General features: G+C 42.6%; 1 protein-coding gene across 1 annotated transcript in view; it reads right to left on the minus strand.

Annotated features, from left to right (window-relative positions):
* Window positions 1–22814, minus strand: part of col25a1 (collagen type XXV alpha 1 chain) — a gene marked incomplete at both ends in the record, with an annotated part of 237583 nt that overhangs the window by 36500 nt on the left and 178269 nt on the right. Inside the window, 7 exons of the mRNA XM_080742348.1 lie at window positions 8200–8244; window positions 9536–9562; window positions 10276–10320; window positions 12426–12470; window positions 14496–14522; window positions 20529–20564; window positions 21857–21973. Coding sequence (XP_080598474.1) covers window positions 8200–8244; window positions 9536–9562; window positions 10276–10320; window positions 12426–12470; window positions 14496–14522; window positions 20529–20564; window positions 21857–21973 — 342 coding nt within the window. The remainder of the gene's footprint in view (window positions 1–8199; window positions 8245–9535; window positions 9563–10275; window positions 10321–12425; window positions 12471–14495; window positions 14523–20528; window positions 20565–21856; window positions 21974–22814) is intronic.

Here is a 22814-nt window from a genome sequence, read left to right on the forward strand (position 1 = left end):
ATATCATCTTGTGGTTGACAAAGGAATTGTGATAAAAACAGGAAACTATACACAGGCCCCCATTCTTCAGGCCTCCCTTTTGTCTTGATAGAATAATGTCTTGTTTTAACAACACAAACATCAAAGTCAGAGCTGGTGTACACCTGTAAGCTTCCTGGCAGGCATGCATATGTAACCATGCATCACATCTGCACTGAATTGGTAAGGTCTACAAGAAAGGAAAGGGAAACAAAACAAAACAAAATCCTGCCTGAAACCTGCTGGAGATCTCTAAAGTTGTGCTTCAAACCAGTAATAAGGTCTTGCCCTCATTATTTAATCCCTGCAGGACAGTGAAAAGCAGGTATTGATTAAATGAATGTCAATGTCACGGCTAGAGTACCAAATGTGTACTTAGACTAGAGACGCTTGCCTGCTTCTTGTCCTGTTACCTGTTGTCACCTATCCAACATGGTGCCATGCTCTTCTATTGAAGGACCGCTGTTGCATAAAAACTAGTGTTGTCAAATATATCAATTTATCGGAAAGTATCGTTTTTGAATATAGTATCGATTTTCAATATTACTTTTCCATAGTATCGATAATATCGATACTCAGTTTATACCTCTCTCGTTGGGTGTTTTTTTTATAGTTATTTTAGATGAAAATACATTGCACAGCCTTATTTGTACTTAAAAAAAAACCTCAAAGCTAAGCTTTTGAAAAGTGCACTACCATCTACCTCAAAAAGTTCTGTATTTTAGAAGTTAGAAATCCAGTATCGGGACAACACTAATAAAAACACAACTTGGGAAAAACAATTAAACATTTCAGGAACCACAAACCCTGGTGTCCCTATTGTGGAGATGTCGTTATTGGCGAAAGTTCTACAATAATTTTCCTAGGCCTATACTGTACTGTAATTTCAAGGTGAAAAGTAAGCCATTTACCATGAGAGGGAGTGGGTTGTTGGCTGTTTCAGGGTTGTGGCACGAGGCGAAGCCGAGTGCCAAACAACCCTGAAACAGTGGTAAATCAGCCAACAACCCACGATCCTCGAAAGGTAAATTGCTTTTCTACCACTTCTACCATATAAATGAAAGAAAACACAGTTGTAACTTGCAAGGTTATTTAGTTATACAACTGCAACACAACAGTGGGCGGGGTAAATGAGCCAACTCAAGGTTGTTGACTGAAAGTGGTAGAACAGCAGATCTTCACGCTCCTAACACGTTGCGATGTGACACAACATGACAGTTGAATGACTACGTTTAAATCAGGCTCGAAAGTGGTTAGAATTCACTGTTCAAAAGGGGCATTCTCAGATCTCAGACTGTATGTCACACAGGGACACCCCAGAAGCCACAAAGCCCCTCAAGATCATCACTCATCCATGTGAAAATGAGTGTCAGGATGCTACACAACACTTCCCTGCATTGCTCCAAAAGGATTAACACCACGCGACATGATCTGCTGTGGCACAGCTGTGGCACCAATTCAAGCCTGAAACGTTGCCTTTATTGATTGTCCACACAGTGTAGAGAGACAGAAGTCGAGGAGTGACATGCAGCAGACCAGGGGCTGGGAATCAAACCCGAGACTTGCTGTCAGGCGCCGCCGCCACTCGCCTATCAGCACCCCAAGCCAGGGGAGCGTTCTAGGTAGTTCTAACCGAGATGGAAAAAGCGGGTGAGTTTTCGGGGGAGGGATCGAGGCATTCTGCAGCATTGAGTGAAGTGTCCCGATTGGGCCAATTACCACGTTCAGGCTAACAGCCATGCCATTTAACCACATCGCATAGCAGGGGACCATACTATCAATACAGCACACTTCATTATGGGCGCCCATAGCGCTTGCTGACTGTGTAAAAGGCTGTACGTTGACACTAAAATATAATAGCATAAAGATCTCATAATGTAGGCCTGGCAATTTAGGCGACATTGAAAGCCGCGCTGCCAGATACAGTAAGTACTGTACTGTACGACTGAGGCGGACTATTAAGCAGCAAATGATTAAGACCAGCCCACATCGTGAGACTAATCTATGGCCATTAAATTTCCCAACATGGCCAGCAAAAGATGGGCTCAAGTAATTCCCCACATTAAGGCCATTAGTCAAACTGACCCATTCGGGGGGCCTTGGCTCAAGTCTTGACCTCAGTCTCCCACTAATTAAAAAGTCGAGGTATTATGGACACATTGTTTCTGATGGACTCCAAAGCCAAACGAGCAGCCCGGGCCAACAGCTGAACTGTTGCCAGGTGACTATTAGGGCCAGACTGGACCCCGGGACTCCAGAGATGTTCTAACCAGTAAGTAACCACTGTGCCACTCCCGGCGTCGATGCCAACTTCTCACAGCCACAAAATGTACCACCAGCAATTAAAGAGTTTACATGCTTTCACTTCTTCAGACCCAAAAGGAATTTTCCCACCTCTAATGCCCGACAATTCTAGTTGAACAAGTTCGGTCGCAGCTCATTTCACACCTTGTTAAATATTTATGCACGTTACACTAACAGCAATTGCTTTAAGGAGCTAAAGTCTTACGAGTAAACTGAGAGAAAAAAAAAACATTCATATTGAGTCTTATGATAGATGCTTCAAAGGCTGTTCTTTAATTACCCTTAAGGTTTGTCAAATAGAAACACCCTTTTATATAAATGTTTGTAATACAAATCATTTCTATTGCAATCTGTCCTCCTGTTTGAGGTCTGGTTGTTCTCTCAGCCAGAACAACATATAGTTTCAGAGTAACATGGGAGAGGTGTTGTTATGATTTAGTGCTGGACCGCAATAGTACATGTGCCAAGCAAAGCCATCGATATAGGATCTGGATTTCTGCATTGAGAGGTGCATTGCTGCCACTGAGATGGTGTGTGTGTGTGTGTGCGTGCGTGCGTGCGTGCGTGCGTGCGTGCGTGCGTGCGAGTGCGGCCACGTGCGCGCGCATGTGTACAATTGGCTATGCTTTTGTGGACATGCATGAGCGTCTATGTGAATGAAGCAGAGTATATGTGTGTCATCCTGTCTCTCTTGTACACTCCACAGATCCTGCTGTCAAAACAATCTCCCTTTTGTATAATGCAAAGCCCAGGCTGATAGCCAGGGTTGCCATCTCTCTCTCTCGCTCCCTACACACTCCACCACATTCCCTCAGGACCAGGGGTGTTGCACCAAATTCTGGGCCCCGGGTACAAGGATTCACTGTGGGGCCCCTGTGCTTTAACTATTGAAAAATAGCAGATATACAAGCTCACAGCGCGGCACCGAGTGCCGCGCTGCGAGCTTGTAGATCTGCTATTTTTGAAAAATCATGAAAATCCTTCTAAGGTTTTTTGAAAAATCTATGTTTCGATGTCAGTGGAGCTCAAACCTTTTCATGTGAAGGACCCCCAAAATGGTAGGTATTTGGCCACGGACCCGCATCTCAAAATATTTAGTTCCAGGGACCCCCGCCTCCAGAAGCAAAATTTTAGTTACAAATGTTCGCTTTAAAAAATACATATATTCAAAGATTTGCACACATTTTCACGACTTTTCAAAAATAGCAGATCTACAATCTCGCAGCGCGGCACTCGGTGCCGCGCTGTGAGTTTGTATATCTGCTATTTTTCAATAGCTAAAGTATAAAATAACTAAGGCCCCTCCACCACCTTGGGCCCTAGTAACTCAGTCCCACTTTCCTACCCCTTGTGACGCCCCTGCTCAGGACTCACTGCTCGCCATGCTGAAGCTTTCACACAATCACCTCTCAACCCATATGACCACAGTTTCCCCGCGGTGTCTGCGCTGTGTATTGTTAACCGTGGCATCAGAACTAAGTACAATTTACTTGAGTACTGTACTTAAGTAGTACAATTCTGAGGTATTTGTACTTTAACTTGAGCATTTCCAATTTCCCATACTTTTACTTCTGCTCCACTACATCTTGGACCCAAATACATGTATTGTACTTTTACTACACTACACATTTTTTGAAAACTTTAGTTACTAATTTAGTTACAGTACTTTGTAGATATAAATTATAATATTACAAAACAGACATTAACCACTTTAGCCCTATTTTATATATAAAGCCATTTGAAAATAGCCAATCTACTAGCTCACAACGCGTCGCACCGTGACACGTTGTGAGCTTGTAGATCTGATATTTTCAAACATTTTGTACTTTTACTCTTGGTTCTTTTTGATGCCCTTTGATGCACTTTTGTACTTTTACTCAAATACATTTTGAATTCCGGACTTTTACTTGTAAGGGTGCCCTCACACCAAAATACCTAGAGTGGAATCCGCCAATGCATTTCAATTAGAATCGAGTGTTTTTTGCAGAAATCCTCTACTGGCAAAATACGCTCCATTCTCATTGAAATGCATTTGCGGATTCCACTCTAGGTATTTTGGTGTGAGGGCACCCTAACAGAGTCTTTCTATAATGCAGTATATGATCCTTTTACTTAAGTCAAATATGTGAGTACTTTTTCCAACACTGCTTGGCATCTTCGACATGGAAGAAACCCCCCAAAAAAAACGTTCTGCCTCCTTCCCTTCCCACCCCTTTCTTTCTTCTCCTCCAATTTCTCCTCCTTACACAAGAGACAATGGAGCATTGACAGGCATATTGGGGAAGTGTAATCGGTCGGACCCCAAATTCTATTGTCCAAATAATGACTGAAGCAGGCTTTGGTTTTTGCGGGATGCCATTCAGAGCCGAGACTCGCATGAGCTTTCGCTTCTGATGCCGGCATCACGATAAATAAAAGCTTCAAGTCAATGAAAGCTTTCAGACACCCAGTACATACTGTACTGACCTGCTGTGGACAAATTGTGTGTGTGTGTGTGTGTGTGTGTGTGTGTGTGTGTGTGTGTGTGTGTGTGTGCGCGTGCGTGCGTGCGTGCGTGCTTGCGTGCATCAGTTAAAGACTAGGTCAGAAAAAAGAAAGAATAAGAGAAAGAAGATGTGTACACACACACAAACACAAGCACGCACGCACGCACGCACGCACGCACGCACGCACGCACGCGCACACACACACTTTCACTCAGGACATTCTTCTGGCACAGCTATTGATGGCAGCTACCTGATAATCAATCAAGTCGCTGTATACGCATGATTTGTTTCAGAAGCCTTTAGATATTCAGGAACAATGAGTTATGTCCAGAGTCTTTTGAAAAGCAATTACTCCCACCATATGTTCACCATTGTGTTATATTATGGAAGAAAGAAGGAAAAAAAGATTCAGCAGCTCATTTATACGTCCTGGCACCAAAAGTCTGGGGTTGATAAGTCAATCCAATCCATACCAGTCATAAAATACTCCGTTATCATTTCTGGTATATTTTGATATAGGTTACAGACTCCAATATCTATTTCTGGAGTTCTGTCTTTTGTCATCACCAGGGAATGAATGAAAACACCGGGGTAAGAAAGAAAAAAAGTGGTGGACCGGACTGACAGAAGAAGGAGAATAACTACTTAGGTTTGATTTCCCAAGGTACTCCATTCCGACATTCTGCCCCTGCAGAGAAACGCCATCACCTTCTCACTTTTACTGCACAAAGGGTCATGCAGATCAAAGTGGAGGTGGAGCCGCGACGTTTTATCGACTCTCTGCTTCCTCCTTGTTCACTCCTTCTCCACAGATGGGTGATATATCTAGCATCTGTTTCCTTCCTGTCTCTCTTGGCAGCGCTGTTGAGCAGCCTTTTTAAAAAAAAATGGAGTAACTCATAATGTGAGAAGTTATCAAAGTTGTTCTTCGCTAAGAGGAAATAAATTGACGGTGACATTTTGACTACCACCACACCCCCCTCCCCCCCACCTCCTGATATACTGCCAGCGCATCAATAATATTTTGCTTCTGTTACTGAACTTACTTTTCTTAGACAGAAACATAATAAGCTTAATCCGTTGACAATAGTAGTACTTTTTCAAAGTATCATTTTGTGTGACACTTCTAATGCATAATCCACATGGTAGAAGAAGAATTTATTTGAACAAATGACATGCCAAATGACAACCAGCAGAACTCACCAGAACCATGGCTTTTAGAGGCATAACTCAATAGACGAATAAATAAATAAAGGCAGCATGACAAATACTGTATGTATAGGACAAATTGCTAATCCATCTCCTGGCGCTGATATCATTGTACTAACGAAAAAGCACTTTGGGGCAATAATATGGATGTATGACTTGGGTTCTTGACAACGTGTCTGGCCAAGTTCAGTTAGTCTTTGTTTGGAGCAGATCACAAGTTGACAAGTTGTCTCAATGATAAATGGTCTCAAAATAACAGCGGGATGAATACAACCAGGAAATGCAGTCAGGGGGATCACAAGGGGGGGGGGGGGAGGGGGGGGGGAGTGGGACTGAGTTACTAGGGCCCAAGGTGGAGGGGCCTTAATTATTTTATATACTTTAGCTATTGAAAAATAGCAGATCTACAAGCTCACATGCCGCAGTGCCGTGCTGCGAGCTTGTAGATCTGCTATTTTTGAAAAAGTCATGAAAATGTGTGCAAATCTTTGAATATATGTATTTTTTTGTAACTAGGGTTTGTAAATAAAAATTTGCTTCTGGGGGGTCCCTGGAACAAAATATTTTGTAATGGGGGTCCGTGGCCTAATACATGTAATTTTGGGGGTCCTTCACAAGAAAAGGTTTGAGTACCACTGACATAGAAACATCAAAAAACATCAAAAAACCTTAGAAGGATTTGAAATATTCAAATTTTCACGATTTTTAAAAAATAGCAGATCTACAAACTCGCAGTGAGCTTGTATATATCTGCTATTTTTCAATAGTTAAAGCACAAAATAATGCGTAATAATGCGTTCCCAGTCAAAAATGGGTTAAACCCCCTCCCCCTATGAAGAACATTCATGGAGGGCCCGCAGTGAATCCTTGTACCCAGGGCCCAGAATTTGGTGCGACACCCGTGAATGCAGTGCAAGCCTTGCACGCTGATTAAGCCCACTCTCCCACATCTATACTATAATTTTGCGAATGTCTGAGTGAGTGAGTGAGTGAGTGTCTGTCTGTCTGTCTCAGCGTTTCTCCTCGGTGGCTGGAGCAATTGATCTGAAATCGCATCACCATCAGCATATGAACACACCTGACATAACTGTGAAGCCCGTTTGTCACTTTCACAAATCGTATGCTGTATATTAGCATTTTTATGGTGTATCTATATTAGCCTACAGTACCTTTTGTGACCACACATGTTAAGGGAGGGGCGCTGTTGTTCAGGCCATGCACAATCACACACAAACCCACACACACACACACACACACACACACACACACACGGGGGGGGGGGGGGGGGAGTGTGTGTGTGTGCAGGCGGGCAGGCGGGCGGGCGGGGGGGGGGGGGGGGGTTCTGGCCCTGTTACAGATGTTGTCCAAAAATCATGCAGATCGGTACACAGTATCTCTGTAGCCGTTAAATGGAACGGGTATTTCTTACATTGATGCTCCTACATATTAGCATGCAAGCACCAGTTAAAGTTACTTTCCATCCCTCATATACTGTGTGCACAGTGCACATCCCATAACCCACACACTGCACATCATTTCGGAGCTCATATCTTTGAACGGGTAGGCTGGAGCAATTGATCTGAAATCGCATCACCATCAGCATATGAACACACCTGACATAACTGTGAAGCCCGTTTGTCACTTTCACAAATCATATGCTGTATATTAGCATTTTTATGGTGTATCTACTATCTATTCTGCATCTAGCATGAGGCACATCTATTCTGCATCTAGCATGAGGCAACATGTTTAACCAGCTCTCTCTGTGTGTGTGTGTGTGCGTGTGTGTGCAGGCAGGCGGGTGTGTGCGCAGGCGGGTGGGCGGGCGGGCTGGGGGGGGGGGGGGGGGGAGCCATTAAACGAAACGGGTATTTCTTACATTGATGCTCCTACATATTATCATGCAAGCACCAGTTAAAGTTACTTTCCATCCCTCATATACTGTATGCACAGTGCACATCCCATAACCCACACACTGCACATCATTTTGGAGCTCATATCTTTGAACGGGTAAGGGCTAGTTATGTACAGAGGAGAGAGGACACATCAAATGCTGGGATGCTGGGATGTTACCTTGACGAAAAAACTATTTACCACGCAGATGGCTAGAACGTCAAAAATCTTTTGAGTCGATTCCAAGCCATAAACAAAGAGGAGGAAAGTCAAAGTTGAATTCACGTACCTTCTCACCCAAGTCACCCTTCAGCCCGTCTTCACCCATATCACCCTGCAATAAAAATCACACAGAATAAATCACATCAGTCCCTCTGACAAAAAAAGCCCAAAACAAATTGCATTACATTGCTTGAGGAAGAGTTTTGAATTCAGCTTCCAAGGGAAAAGAGCACAAGAGGGAGCTAAAAGTATGGATTTGTAATAGAAAGGAGACATTATGGATAATTGTGTTTTTTTTGATCAACCTTAACCACAATAGACTCTTAGAGGACTGCATAGAATAAAATCCTCAGGTTTCACTGAGTGTAAAACTGAGGGTTTTACTGGGTAGGCCGACTGTACCTCAACCTGTGGCACAATTAAATGCAATGCAATGACTGAATTATGTCCCATCTTTGCATTTTCCTTCAGTCAACAAATTCAGAACATACTATATTTTGAATGTCATTATAAAAGGGTCAATCAGTCGTGCTAGCTAGAGATGATGAAAAAAGGTCCCACAAGATGCAGTTAAACTCTCCAATCAAGGCCCATTCTGTGACTTGTGCCAATGCAGTACATTTGAGTCACCCCCCTCTTCTCCAGCCTCCCTTCCCAGTTTGGACTGGGTCAGTGTTCCCACCTCCCACTCGTGGCTGGCCAACACCAGAAAATAAAAAACGACGAGATTAGGCAATGGAGAGAAGGCTAGAGGCCAGCGGGGTTTTTCGCCACAAAGTGAGGCCCCCTATAAGCTAAGGTTGCTAACATTGATTGGGTTCTCTGGTCTCCACCAAGACCTTGACTAAAGAAAGTGCCTCCTAAGAGAGTTCAATGACTCAGCATTGACTCAACTGAAGACCAAGATCACTGATGATGGGAGTCATCATTGGGACACAACCAAGTTCTCAAGTTGGAGTTGGAGTGAGAAATAAGAAATAAGACTTTTTCTTTTTGTGTAAGCTTACATCCTCAAAGAGTACAAACAGTACAACTAAATCCCATGTCTTTACCACTTAAACCACTTAAACCCTCTAGAGCAGTGGTTCCCAAACTTTTTAGACCCAAAAGAGAAATTAAACGTTTGCCCGGGACCCGAACTAGTGAAAATAACAGATCTACAAGCTCATAACGCGGCACGAAGCCGCTAGTTTACTTTTTAAACATTTGTTTTCTAATTTATGGAATTTCTTAGCTTTTTATTTTATTTATTCACAAATGGGTCCCGGCCCACTGTTTGGGAACCAGTGCTCTTCTTGATTAAGTAAACTGTACCGGAGTTGACTGGAGTTGGTACTTTGAACACTTTTTTCCGCCTAGACCAAATCTCTTCGCCATACATAGCTGATCTACAAGCTCCTTACCTTTTCACCTCGCTCTCCCATTTCCCCCTGTTGGAACAGAAAGCAGAGCATTGAACACATAACGCACATTAGGTTTGGTTGGAGAGTTATGGCAGCTGGTTAAGATGGTATCTTGGTTTTCACTACACGTTAAATTATAGAAACACTCTCATGTTTCGGAGTCTTTCCCCAGACATACTGTTGGGTGTCAACTATTTGAGATGTTTTTTCCAAATATTTGTTTCAAAACAAAACTGTTTGGACAAGGTATTAAATAAACCAGCAACCGGCCACATTATGGCAATGTACTGTACAATGATGATATATGTGGTCAGCATGATTGCATGCTAACTAAATGCTTGTGCATAGTTTGCCTGATCTAATTTATATAAATGTTTTCATGGATGTTGGACCGGTAGTGTTTTTGTGGACACAAGAAGATGAGTCATGCAAAACATTATTTCTCCCACTGTGCTGTGTGCTCATGAGGATGAGTGAACTGATTTGAAAATGCAAAACAGTAAGTCTGTCTTAAATAAAAACCAAACAAAAAAATCGGAAAGAAAAAAAGCCAACGTTACGAAGGAAACAAAAGAATGACCACCAATGACACGTCCAAAAAGCCAAGGCTGTCCCACTTGATGAGAAAAGGCGGAAAAGTCCACATGGTTGAAAATCAGAACAAAAAGAAAAAACATATATATATATATATGACTGCCATGAACACTGAGGCAACAGACCGCGAAGGACGTGTAACAAACCTTGGCGCCAGGGACACCATCCAATCCCGGGGTACCAACATCCCCCTATGGATAACGTGACATAAACACAGTGGCTTCATTCAGTGCGCTTTCTAAGTCATGTGAAGAAAGACCCACCAAGGGTCAGGGGGCAAAAAATAAAGCTTCGGGATTTCTCCTCGGATAGAGATAACCTTAGAGGTCACTTCTGAATGATAACATTTTGGCTCACAGGATCGGTGGAATTCAGCTGGGATAGTCGATGTCGAGACAGCGGAGACACAGCAGCTGATAACGCTAAATGCACTTTCAAATAAAGTAACCACCTGCGTGTTTAGCTACTGTGTGGTATGAACAGATACATAAAACACAGAAGGGTCCAATGAGATTGTAAAAATACACAAAAGAGTTCTGAAAATGTCATAACATCGTAAACTGTACGTGCCCTTCATGCACTCTTACAGTAAGATAAACTTACGTTTACAGAATCCAGTGCTATTCATTTGTTTGGTAGTTTCTGGCTGAGTTTAATGTCTGAATGAACAGTTCCTGCCAATCTGACTAAAAGTTGCCTAATTCAGACATTTTTGGCAAAACAGTTAACCCTCTGACCCTTCTGGGGAAAACGTGTTACTAAACCCAGACAGATGATAGGGAAAATGGTTGGTTAATTAAAAGATTTATGTAATTCAGATTAATGCGTAGTGTTCCACAGGGTCTTATTAATAAAAAGGAGTCCAAAACAGGCCATGTTCTGTTTTGAGTGATACTTCCAGTGTATCTTCACAATAACATTTCATGCTTTTTGTTCTAATCATTGTGGAAAAACAATCAGTATGTCACGTTACAATGTTACAGTTCAGAGTAGTTAGGGAGTATCGCATGCTCCACATTAGTAAAAACTCATAAAAATTTGAACTGGAATTTTGTATCAACTATCAGCCCGCATATGGCAGTCATTGACATGATGATGATGAAATATCGCGATAATGATGATGGAATCTGATTAAAAACTCAAAACTCTCAGCCTGATGAGGTCTGCATTAGCGTTCATCCCATCTGAGTGGATATCTCTGTCAGATCATTACAGGGTCTGCCAGTCAACCTGCCACTGCCTGACCAAAGGGCCTTCATAACCAACTGCTTATGAGTTGAACTTTCTGCACGAGTGGTGCTTACATACCATAACCGATTCTGTTTTATAACAGCACTGCACAGCATTGGCGTTCTGTTTCACGGACCCTGGCAAGCTCCCGTTCCTTGCACAAGCACGGAATTAGGCCCTCAGCTTTTTGTTGTTAACATGGTGAACCCAGTATGGCTTTCGCTATGAAATGAAACGTCTTTGCTCTGGTTCCCATTATGGAGATGCGTGCCTCTCCTCTCGTAACTTCACGAATGCACACTTAAGGTTAGGAAGATGGTGCTTTTCAGATTGTCTCCATTAGCTTCAAAAAAATATTTGTTCCAAAAATAATGTGTTCTTCCCCCTGCTGAAGTACTTGCAATTCATTTCCATCTGTTGGGAGAGTGAAAGTGTACTTTTCGTATTAATCGAAGGGCACAAAAAGCAGCTCAGTGTGCGAGCGGATTCACAGACAGCTCGTCCCGTATTACTTTGTGGTTGAAGAAGCAGCCCAAGAGATTTCTGCCTTAAATAGGATAGTGGTTTGAAATCATCACAACCCATGGCAGCACTCCCTTAATAAGAACGCAGCAATATGTGACCAAAATAAAAGACAAATAAAAGCTCTGAGATGTGAATTAAACTAAATCGTTTGAAGTGCTTTCAGGTGTGGAGTTTTTCCCTTTTTTCCCCCCAGGAATAGGCAACCCTTGCTGCAAACTTTCCAAAGGGTCACTTGGATTCATGTCACATTCAGGCTATAGCATTGCTAAAAATAGAGGACGGCTAAAAAGTTACTAAAAGCAATTCAGCCACACGGTATGATGGCAGGCCTCTCCAACTGCTATGGTAAAAAAATAACTAGTGTATAGACTGTCTGCAGTACTTACTAATTACTTACTAATGACACAAGGTGGTGAAAGTTTGATTGACCAGTTACACTGTGAAAAGGAAAGGTGAGACACCTGTATCTCAATTATAATAGCAATCATTAACTGCACTATACACAACATGTCAACATTTCTGTCTGTGTGAATGACCTCACCTTCAGTCCGTCAACACCCCCGCTGCCTGGAGGGCCCAGTGAGCCCTGTGAACAAAACACACAAGCGTTTATGTGGCATTACATTCAACACAAAATGCAATCGTGCTGGATTTGCCTTGAAAGGAATGTATGGGAGAATACGTGTAGCCATGTTTAGGGTCAAAAACTGTTTGTTAAGGTTACGTCTTTGCAGGTAATAAATGTAACGGCTGGGTAAAGGTCGAGATGACTTTAGTGTAAATGACTTCACAAAGACTGAGCGATACTGAGCCATTCGTGAGAGCAGCGCGAGCTTAATCGCACCTCACCAACACCTCTCCTCTCAGCACCATGACTCTGCACTTGGCTTCCCTGAGCCTCACTCACTTCACTCACTGCACACAGTAGACAGTACCTGACTGGAAAATTGCCATTACCCTGAGCCAGCCAACCCACAGCCCCCAGGAGACACAGGTCCACTCCGAGATGAGAACCTCCATCAACCAGTCCTCGCTAGAAGTGTCAGGTGCCAATAGACGAGGGACGTACTGTGTACCGTAAAGGCCCACGAGGGCCACTCCGTGCCCATCGCTTTCATCCCACCCCCACTTGTACTTGTCCCTCCAGGTCGCGAGTGAATGCTGAGCTCACAAGACGGGGCCAGAACAAATATCTCATGGCATATTTCAAGACCTGTGAAATCACAGATGACACAGACAGCGGGGTGGAAGACTGGGGAGCTCAGAGTTGCCCTGCTGACTTTCCAATCGTATACCGATAGATGAGGGGGAGGAGAAAACAGACCACGGAGCCTTGTTATGTTTGCACATTCTCCTTGGATCTTGTTTAGACAAGATGATTTAGACTCTGGACATGTGACAAGCGGGTGTTTAATGAGCTTGCACTCCTTTAGCATGGCGGTTTGCTCATGTTGGCAGTGGGTACTGCTCTATGGCAAGCCACCTTAAACAGTGCCATGCTGCCATGCCCTTCTACAGATATACAGTACGTATCATACGAGTCATATAAGGTCAGAACTGTTTGGAATAACAGCTATTAGACTTAAAGTAGTCAAAACAGTGATTAGAGTAAATGTTAATATTTATGCTATTTTGTGTACCTGGCTTTCACAATGACTCAAAGTGACAAGACGTGACTCATAGTGAACAAGGGCAGCTAAAACCACATTACGACAGACATCGGGGCAGTTTGGGAGTGGGTGACGATGGGCAGTTTATTTGGACTCCATTCAGCGGGTCAGGCCTCTCGAGAATCATCACTTCCATTTAGATCAGCCGTGCATCTATGAGTCACACACGCAGCCTTGTCTCGTATAACAACACCGAATCAATCACCAAGGCGATGAAACTAAAATAAAGGCTGTTGACACGGCCCTTCTTGCTGAACTGTGATGTGCACCGGCGGCGTATCTGCAGCCGTACGGCCTCGAGGCCTGGCTTATATGAGCCATTAGCGCGACGGTGTGTCATCATTGACCCCGCTGCCCCCACCAGCGACGGGAGGGCTTGCCGACAGATGACAGCGCAGACAGGAAGTGTCTGATTGGGTTACGTTGGACAAACACTGGCAGCTACCTGATGGCTGGATATGGCTTCCATCTGTTCAACACATCAGCGCCGCCCGCATGGGACCGGCAGCACGGTTCGTGGTGCACTCGGCACACGCTTTCTTGTTCACCAACTCCCTTTCTTTTCTTCTTTGTCTGACTGTATCTGTGTGTCTCTGTTCTCACTGTGTCTGTGTCCTCTCACCTTGCCTGTCCGATGAAACCTTGATTGTCTTCAGTTTTATATTCAGTGTCATTTAGGAAGACAGAGTACAACTTACTTACTTACTTACTTCTTTCCTTCATTCCTTACTTCGCTGTGCCCTTGTTTTAATCTTGGAGTGGATTGTTTTTCTTATTTGTTATTTGTCCCATCTGTGTCCACTTTCACTTAAGTGCCATTGATACACTTTAAACTCTTTCACAACCGTACACTCTAAAATGCAGAAGTAATCTAGTAGTACACAATTTGATAATTTCCAATGACAGATATTAATATAATGAAGGGATTTTTTGAGACTTACCTTTTGACCTGGAGGACCCTCAGGCCCCTTGATAAAGGGGAAAAAAAGATCAAGAAATTAGAGACAGACAGACAGACAGACAGAAACAGAGAGAAAGAGAATCAATGTAAAATGAAATAATATGGTCAACACAGCGGAGAGAGTGGGTAAGCTTGTGGTGGGGAGCAAGCACAAACCCTTCAGGCAAGAACAGAATCACAACCAATCCCTTGTTTTACTCTTGAACAAAGAAAAAATGACAGTGTGCTTTCGTTTCATTGAGCTGGACCTTACACAAGAATCTGCAACGAGACCATGAATAAAGAGAGCATTTATGGTGGTATCTTTCATGTTGATCTTACTCCATTTTTCCTTTCAATGTCTGTCAGAATCATCTTGTTTGACTGACCTGGAATCTGAGGCTATAGTTCAACGCACTGAAGAGAAGCCCATTATGCTCTCAGTGGCACAATCACTGGAAAACTGCATGGAAGTAGCACGCTAGGTGAGGCAACACAGTTGGAATTTCAGCGCGATATAGATGATGTCTATGGCACCCAGTTGCTATGTGCAACATACAGCTTATATACAGTACTGTATGCTGCAGTGCAGGGGTCTTCAACGTTTTCAGGCTGAGGACCCACCCCTTCATTGAGAGAGAGATGAAGCGGGGACCCCCACAACTTTCTCATAGATTGCATATAGTTTCATCGTTTCACAGCACAATCATCAGTGTATTTTGGATTCATGTCAATTTGTGTTTTCAGATATTTAACCACTTGAACCGTCAATACTTAATAAACTTGAACTTCCACTCTGTACTTAGTATGCAGCACGACGCGTTGTGAGCTTGTCCTTACATTTTTGGCTAAAGTTTTCAGAATATGGACAATCGGGTTCAAGTAGTTAATATAAAAAAGGAGAAAAAAGGTTTATACCTATCACAAAGATTTGGAGGACCCCCTGTAGTAACTCTGAGGACCCCCTGTTGAAGACCCCTGCTGTACTATCATAGTGAAACTAGGGACCATACCCCCTCAACCCCCCCTTGTGTTAATTGCGGGTCCACTTGTACACTTTCAGAGATACTAAATCAACACATTGGATTTCGCTGTGTAACTTGGAAGAGAAGCTTCGTAACTGGCAAGTGAAAACACTTAACGTGGAAGAGTCTAGCTCTCTCTCTCTCAAAAAAAGAGAAAGTTAATTCCTTCCATCTTTGGCAAACAACCCTAAACTAATGTTGGACCACAGTGGTTCATCAACGCCTTCTTGTTTGGCTGTTATGACACGCCTTGTTGGCCGGCGTTTCTCTCTCTGTCGGCTCGGGAACTCAATGAACGCCATTTGGCTCGTCATCTCGAACTGGGTCTGTGTCCAGACAGAACCTCCAGATCATGCCCAACAAGTCCTTTTACAACAACCCTTCTGCCTAATCTTATCACTCTCCGTGCAGTATAATGGGAAAGAAATCCCAGATGACTTTAAACGCCCAAATACCTTGAGGAAGGATTATGCTGGCGGCAGGTCCAAGTCCAGCTACATTCAAAAGTAGCTGATGGGGTTGAAAAGTGTGCTTTTCTGTGATTATATATTTTCTTTTCTTCTGGGGGATCAATGCAGTTTCCAGGCCTTCTCCATCAACAATTCCCTACATGATATGCAATTAGGCTGATCTATGATTTTATCTGCCCTAAGCACCCCTAACAAATCATCCCTTTATGCTATGTTTGCATGTTTAGGAAGCTGGCCTGTTAAATTCCCAGCAGCATAATGTTCTCACACTTAAAGTACAGTAATAAGCCACAGTTCCAACAAATTTATGGCGCATACCTTCTGCTTTCACAAGAAAAACCTCAATGAATGACTTTCCTCCCTATCGGCCTACCAGAAGAACATACTTTTCCTCTCAAAAAAGGCATTGTTAGCAGTCCTCTGGGTAAACATCTTTATGACCTACCGGGTATGTGAGAGCATGTGCCACTCGCTTAAGAGCTAATTAGCTTAGCTACATCTGAGAGCACTCAGGAGCTACAGACTGACAAGGAGATTTTTTTTCTCCAGAATGTCAAGAGCCCCTAGCTGTGTCGTCTTTGCACAGCCCCCTTTTTTTCCTTTCAGCACTGGATCTTGACATTGGCAATATAGAGGTTAAATTCCCAAACATCTTCACTAAAACTGACATTATTATAGGAGAAAAGTATCTATTGTGATACTGTACCGCACCACATGCCTAACATAGTGTACCTAAAACGCTTCATTTAACAACCACAAAGGAATGGAATCCGCAAATGGTTGGCTGGATAGTCCACCGGATGACATTTTAAGTGGAGCATCCGAATACAGCCTATAAAGCACTCAATGTTTGGTCCTTTCACTCATGACTCGGAAACGACAAACAATGAGGTAATTGCCGGGTCGGTTCCCACACTCTGCATGTATTTGAACATTTGCCACTTGAAGACTTTGCACATGCAGGTTTCCGAGTGGGCATTATTTCCACAGAGTATTAACGGAAAATGGCTTTGCTTGATCAAAGAGCGTATAAGGGCTATGTTTTCGGTTGGGTTAAAAGCTGCATGTCAAAAAGGTACTTTTTACTTGAAAGGTCAAGGGGATACCTTTACAACAGGGGTCTTCAACAAGGGGTCCGGGACCCCTAGGGGGTCCTCAGAGTTACTACAGGGGTTCCTCCAAATCTATGTGTGATAGAAGCATTTTTTCTCCTTTTCTATATTAACCACTTGAACCCCTGTGAACTTTAGCCAAAAAATAGCAAATCTAGCACGAGGCGTTGCGAGGCGTTGCGAGGCGTTGCGAGCTTGTAGATCGTCTATTTTCGTCAAAGAGGTTTGGTGTAGAGGGGGAAAAGAGCAGACTAAGTACAGAGTGAAGGTCAAGTGGTAAAATATCTGAAAACACAAATTGACATGAATCCAAAATACACTGATGATTGTGCTGTCAAACTATGAAACTATATGGAATCTATGAAAAGGTTGTGGGGGTCCCTGCTTCATCTCTCTCTCTCTCAACCAAGGGGTCCTTGGCCTGAAAACGTTGAAGACCCTTGCTTTACTAAAAGGCTTTTGTTGACCAACAGTGAAGATACTCTCAACTACAGAGCAAACAAGCAGAGTAGCTCCATTATAACATTTTTTTCTTTTATTCAATATCCACAACAAGGAGAGGATGCTGCATGTATTTGGGGTGCACCGAGCACCATGTCTCCAGCTATTTACTTTCAGCTCTGCTCCTCATGTTTGGCTCGGATATGAAAGGCAATAATGTCAAGGACAGCAAGATATTTAAATTGTCTCCTCATTATGAAAGCATATTGTGGGAATAAGATCCCTGCATGCATGCCTGCACTGCATTTGAAGAAAGGAAGAAGAAAATCTAAGGTGAGCCACTGATGCATTGTGGGTAACCTCTGAATGAAACAGTGCGCAGAGCGAATGCCTGTTATCCTTCCTACAGCAAGGGAAATAACACCATGAAACAGATGGAAGGCTTTGTTCCGGTTATGGATGGAACACCGCATACAATATCCCGCAGATTTTCCATATTTAGCCTTTTTTGAAGCCAAATCAAGTCCCAAATGAAAACTTGTGCACACGGCTGCAAGCCACCTTTATAAAGCTGAAGACCCCCTTAATTTACCCCAGAGAGACCTCATGGCACTGAGGATTTTGAATTGAGTTCTGCAAATATTTCCTTTTTCTTCTTCAGTCCCCCGCGCCCCCTCTCCCCCTCCGCTTCTTCTCCACAAGAGCTTAATCCTTCTAACCAGGACCATATGTTCTGGAAGGCTGTTGGAAAACTCTGGAATCCACTGCTGCCTCTTTAACAATAGCATCTACATCAGAAACGCTGAGCTATATCAAGTGGGCATTAAGTCCTGGAGGCTGCCCCTGAAAGAGCCAAACGTTGGCTCTGGAATGACCTCAAAGAGACCCATACCTCATGCTCAATTGTTCCGATCTGAAGGCAGCGATCAAACAAGGTCCTTTCAGAATCTAGCACAAAGAGGAGCCTATCTGTCTAGTCGCTTTGTTTCCACTTAATCCATGTTTGATTTTCGAGTGCCAACGGAGGGCGTGGACTTGTTTCTGGCCACAGAACTATAATTTCTATTCCCTCTCCAGCAATATAACAACGCAAATCAAGATTAAAATACCTAATTCAAAGACAATTGTATAAACCTCATCCTCAAATCCACTACCCCTGAACATCTTTTATTTTTCTTCCTCTGTAAAGTCTCGGGGCTTCCAAATGGTCTACAGTTGGCTGAAGGAAACAGAAGCTCTTTCTGAAACTCAAGACATCTGACAACCTGTATGAAGTAACTCCAGTGTGTTTGAGCGGTCACATCACATCCATTTTCTTTCTTTCTTTACGAGCACTGAGATGCGTGTGCACTCATCTCAAGCTGTTTTAAAGGTGGATTGATTCCCAAATGACGACATTATTCCTTGTTAAAAGTACATTAGTGTCAGGGTGTGCATTTACTAGTGAAATAGTATGCCCTGATCCACAAATTAATGAGAGGAGCATATAGTTTTTCATTCAAGGCTCCTTGTGAGTCTCCCTGCAATCTCATTTTGAGCAGGGTTCCCCATTCATCCTTTGAAGGAAGACACTGGTACCCTGTTCTGTAAGCACAGGATCACTGTAATGCATTGCTATGCAGGAATGAGTACTAGAATATCCTATTCAAGTAGGACTACTGTTTCTTGACATACAATATTAGTCACATAGAAGTAAAGTTGTAATTTACTGATGTACAAAAGTAGCTCTCTGGAAGACAGGATGTGAATCCTGAACCATAATACAGTACTGTATTAAAGAGTGTAGCTGTAGGTCATACCATTGTAGGTAATATTTGCCTTTCAAAAAGTATTTGAGAAATGTAAAACACTGAAATCTACAGTACTTAGGTGAATGTTTTCGAATGTGCTAAAACAAGACAGGGTCTAATAACTGTGGCTTCATGTGGATCAAGGTAAAGAACAGAGACATATAGAGAGAGATGGAGGGAATGCCAGTTTGTTTAATCTCGAGAGGCAATTACCACTCTTTAGCATTCCCGCATTATCTCAATCTTGATCCTTTATTCTTTCTACCCTAGCTTACAAATTCATCTGCTTGTCCCACTGGAGAAGAAAATAAAATAAAAACACATCTCTGATATTAAAGTTACTTGCATGGACCCAAGTGTGCGGAACCATTTTTCGTTTATTACATTTCAGAGCACATTTGATGATAATTGAAAGTGGGGGAAAAAACATCTCCCTATAAGAGGTTTCTGTGTTCGTGCTTTACATATGGGAAAATATGTTTTTAACAGGGTTTAATATGCCAGTACTCTTCATCATAGTACCAATAAATCACGTATTTTTTAATACATCTCATAAATGTAAATGTAAAATCAAAAGCATGATGCAAAGACGGCTATTATGATGGAGTAGCAAAACCCTGAATGATTGCATTCATATGAAAATTACAAAGTATGTCGAGCTAATAAGATTGTAGTGCGAGAGGGGATTCAAAAGGGCCTTATGCCACCATTGGTCGGTTTGCAAATCATACAAATGTGTCCTGGATAAGAGAGACGTGATGAAGCATAATTTCCCTTAATTGCAACATGCGGTTATGAGACCTTTCTCAGAGCAATCAGGGCAGCTCCGCACTGAAGCCGAGCAAAACAACACGAGAGAAGGCCATTTCATTATTGTGGAAATGGCTGCCCAAATATAACACTGATGTTAATCAACATCCATAAATGAATATCAAATGGCCTGCCTGCGTGTGGCGAGACTTTTATGTCTGGATTCATTTCGCACAAGTAGTTGTGATAGTATTCAGCCTTAATAAAAAATGGTCAAAATTAAAGTTATTGGTGCTATGAATGAACGAAATTGGAAAACAGACTGCCTGTCCTCTCCGGCCTTTGTTTCAAATAATCTACGCAATTATACTCCAAAATGATCTTGGCAGGGTCATTCAGCGGGAGATCGCAAACAAAATGTGTGTGGGGAAAGGGTTTGTGCTTACCAAGGGTCCTGTATCTCCAGGGGTTCCTGGATCCCCCTGTAGGAAATATAAAACATCCAATTAATTGTAATTGCCAAGGAAGAAATTATCTGTGCATTCTTGAGAACATAATTGGATTTAAAAGCATAGTGGAAAAGGTGCAAAAATGCCTTTTTATTTCAAAAAAGCTTTTTTCGAGTTCTGCGACAAGTCACACAACTTTATCACCAAAGCATAAATTATTCTTTACACTGTAGTTTGTGTCTGAATGGGCAGGTGCAGGAGAGGTGGAATTCAGGGTTGAACCTGTGCTGCATGCAAATGAATGAACTACACTCGCACTATTGCTTTAACATTACTTTAACTGCTGTTATTGTATATGGGGTCAAGTTTGTATGTTTAAGCTCATTGCAGGGTTGTAAAAGTACATTGCGCGGGTTGTTTTAATGGCTATTTGCCACCTGTTACGTTCTTTTGGAAAGGGTTTTAGTGTTTTTGGATGCACCCGCCCGTTTCGGGGTGCAAGAGGTGTCCAGATTTATGGAAATTATTCCCCCTGCGTGACTCCTTTTCTTAGGATGATCCATGCCACCCTCACTGTGAGCAATTCATCAGAGCCACTATTTAATTCCTTTTCCCTAGAGAGCGTTGTCTAATTCCTTGGAAAAACAGTCTCGCTTTCAACTGCTGAAATGAGCAACTGGAACAGTTGAAAACAATAATGACCAAAAAACTTGGAAGGAAACCGATAAACAACACTTAATATTTTTGCACTCCCGCGGCGATCTCCGCCAAAAGAACAAAGATCTTCTGGGGCTCTGGGAAGGTTTTATGGCAGTACATAATTGACAGGCCTTTATGTTCCCTTTTTCAGCTTTCTCTCACAGGCAGAGTGTACATAAATTAGTGTGATGCCAGTGACAGCGCGAGCACATGGAAACGGTTACAGTTTAATGGAAATCAACCAAGTAAACATAAATCCATAAAGTAGAGGCATATTCTTGGGAGCATAGTCTTGTTCTGTGGATAAAGATTAGGGTAATGTGCTAGTGTGCAACATGTCTTTTATCAATCGTTATAATCATTAGAGAGGTTTTCTTAAAAGCGTATTGCCCTATCCCTACATCTAACCTCTCGTGAGTCAAATCATAATTTTATGAGTCAAAAACTAGCTCCAAAATACACTTGAAAATAATAATTGACAATAACAGCAGACCTCAGTGCACTTGAACACTACACAAGCAGTGAAGATGATCTACAAGCTCACAACTAGGCGCACTGCGTTGCGTTGTGAGCTTGTGCATCTGCAGGGGCCTCCCTGCCGTGGGCATCAGCCTCAGTATACTCACAGGTAAACCAGTCACACCTCTAGGCCCATCTTTTCCTGTGTCCCCAGGGGGTCCCCTCGGGCCGGGAGGGCCCGGCGGCCCTGGGGGGCCGGGAGGCCCAGCTTGGCCTTGATCTCCCTGTGTAGCAACAGAAGAATATTTATCCTCATATAATGTGGCCTCAGCTGCTGGCAGTAGGACAACAACCATAGAGAGGATGGACTCAAATTATCACGTGGTTAATTGACATGTGGGGCGACAAATATCCATTTATACACGGCAGAAATCCTGAGCATTCATTTAAAGGTGCTATATAGACAACATTTAGCCACTAGATATTGCACTAAGGTTCTTAATTTCCCTGAGTAATGCCTATAACGCAGCACTCAAGCATTTTGGGTCTCTTTCTTAAGAGGAAAAAAGTACCTTCCCAAAAGACAACGGAAGAGAAACAGGGACATCTGGCAGCCCTCAGCTTACAACAGTAAAGAACAAAAACAATTTGGGACCTGACAAAATTATTAAAATGATTAATTTCACTATCAAAATAATGTTTGGCAGTAAAGTAATACTTTTATTTCTCATCCTTTTAAAGGCCCTGTGGATATTTTATTTTATTTGTATTATTTGTCTACACACACAAAAAAAGTTATCAATATCGCCTTTAACTCAGTGAGAGTGTAAACAGATCAGTTTTTAAATTAGCACTCAGGATTTTACTGTGTGACATGGAGGCAGGTTTGTATGTCAGCGTGCTACAGCTGAAGTTAAGTGCACCGCCGTTGTAATTGATTTGATTTATGGCTGAAATGTTGAGCCCTTCCACAAAGGGCATTCCCAATTGGAATTAATGAGTTGAATAGTGCTTATGCTTACACTGACTTAAAAAACATTTGTCGCCACAATTTGTCACTGTTGGACTTCAACAGCATGGGGTGAAAATAATAGATTTGTGGTCCATTAGTGTAATGGGTTATAA

This window comes from Nannobrachium achirus (assembly GCF_963921795.1).
Source record: "Nannobrachium achirus genome assembly, chromosome: 14".
NCBI classification, from domain to species: domain Eukaryota; kingdom Metazoa; phylum Chordata; class Actinopteri; order Myctophiformes; family Myctophidae; genus Nannobrachium; species Nannobrachium achirus.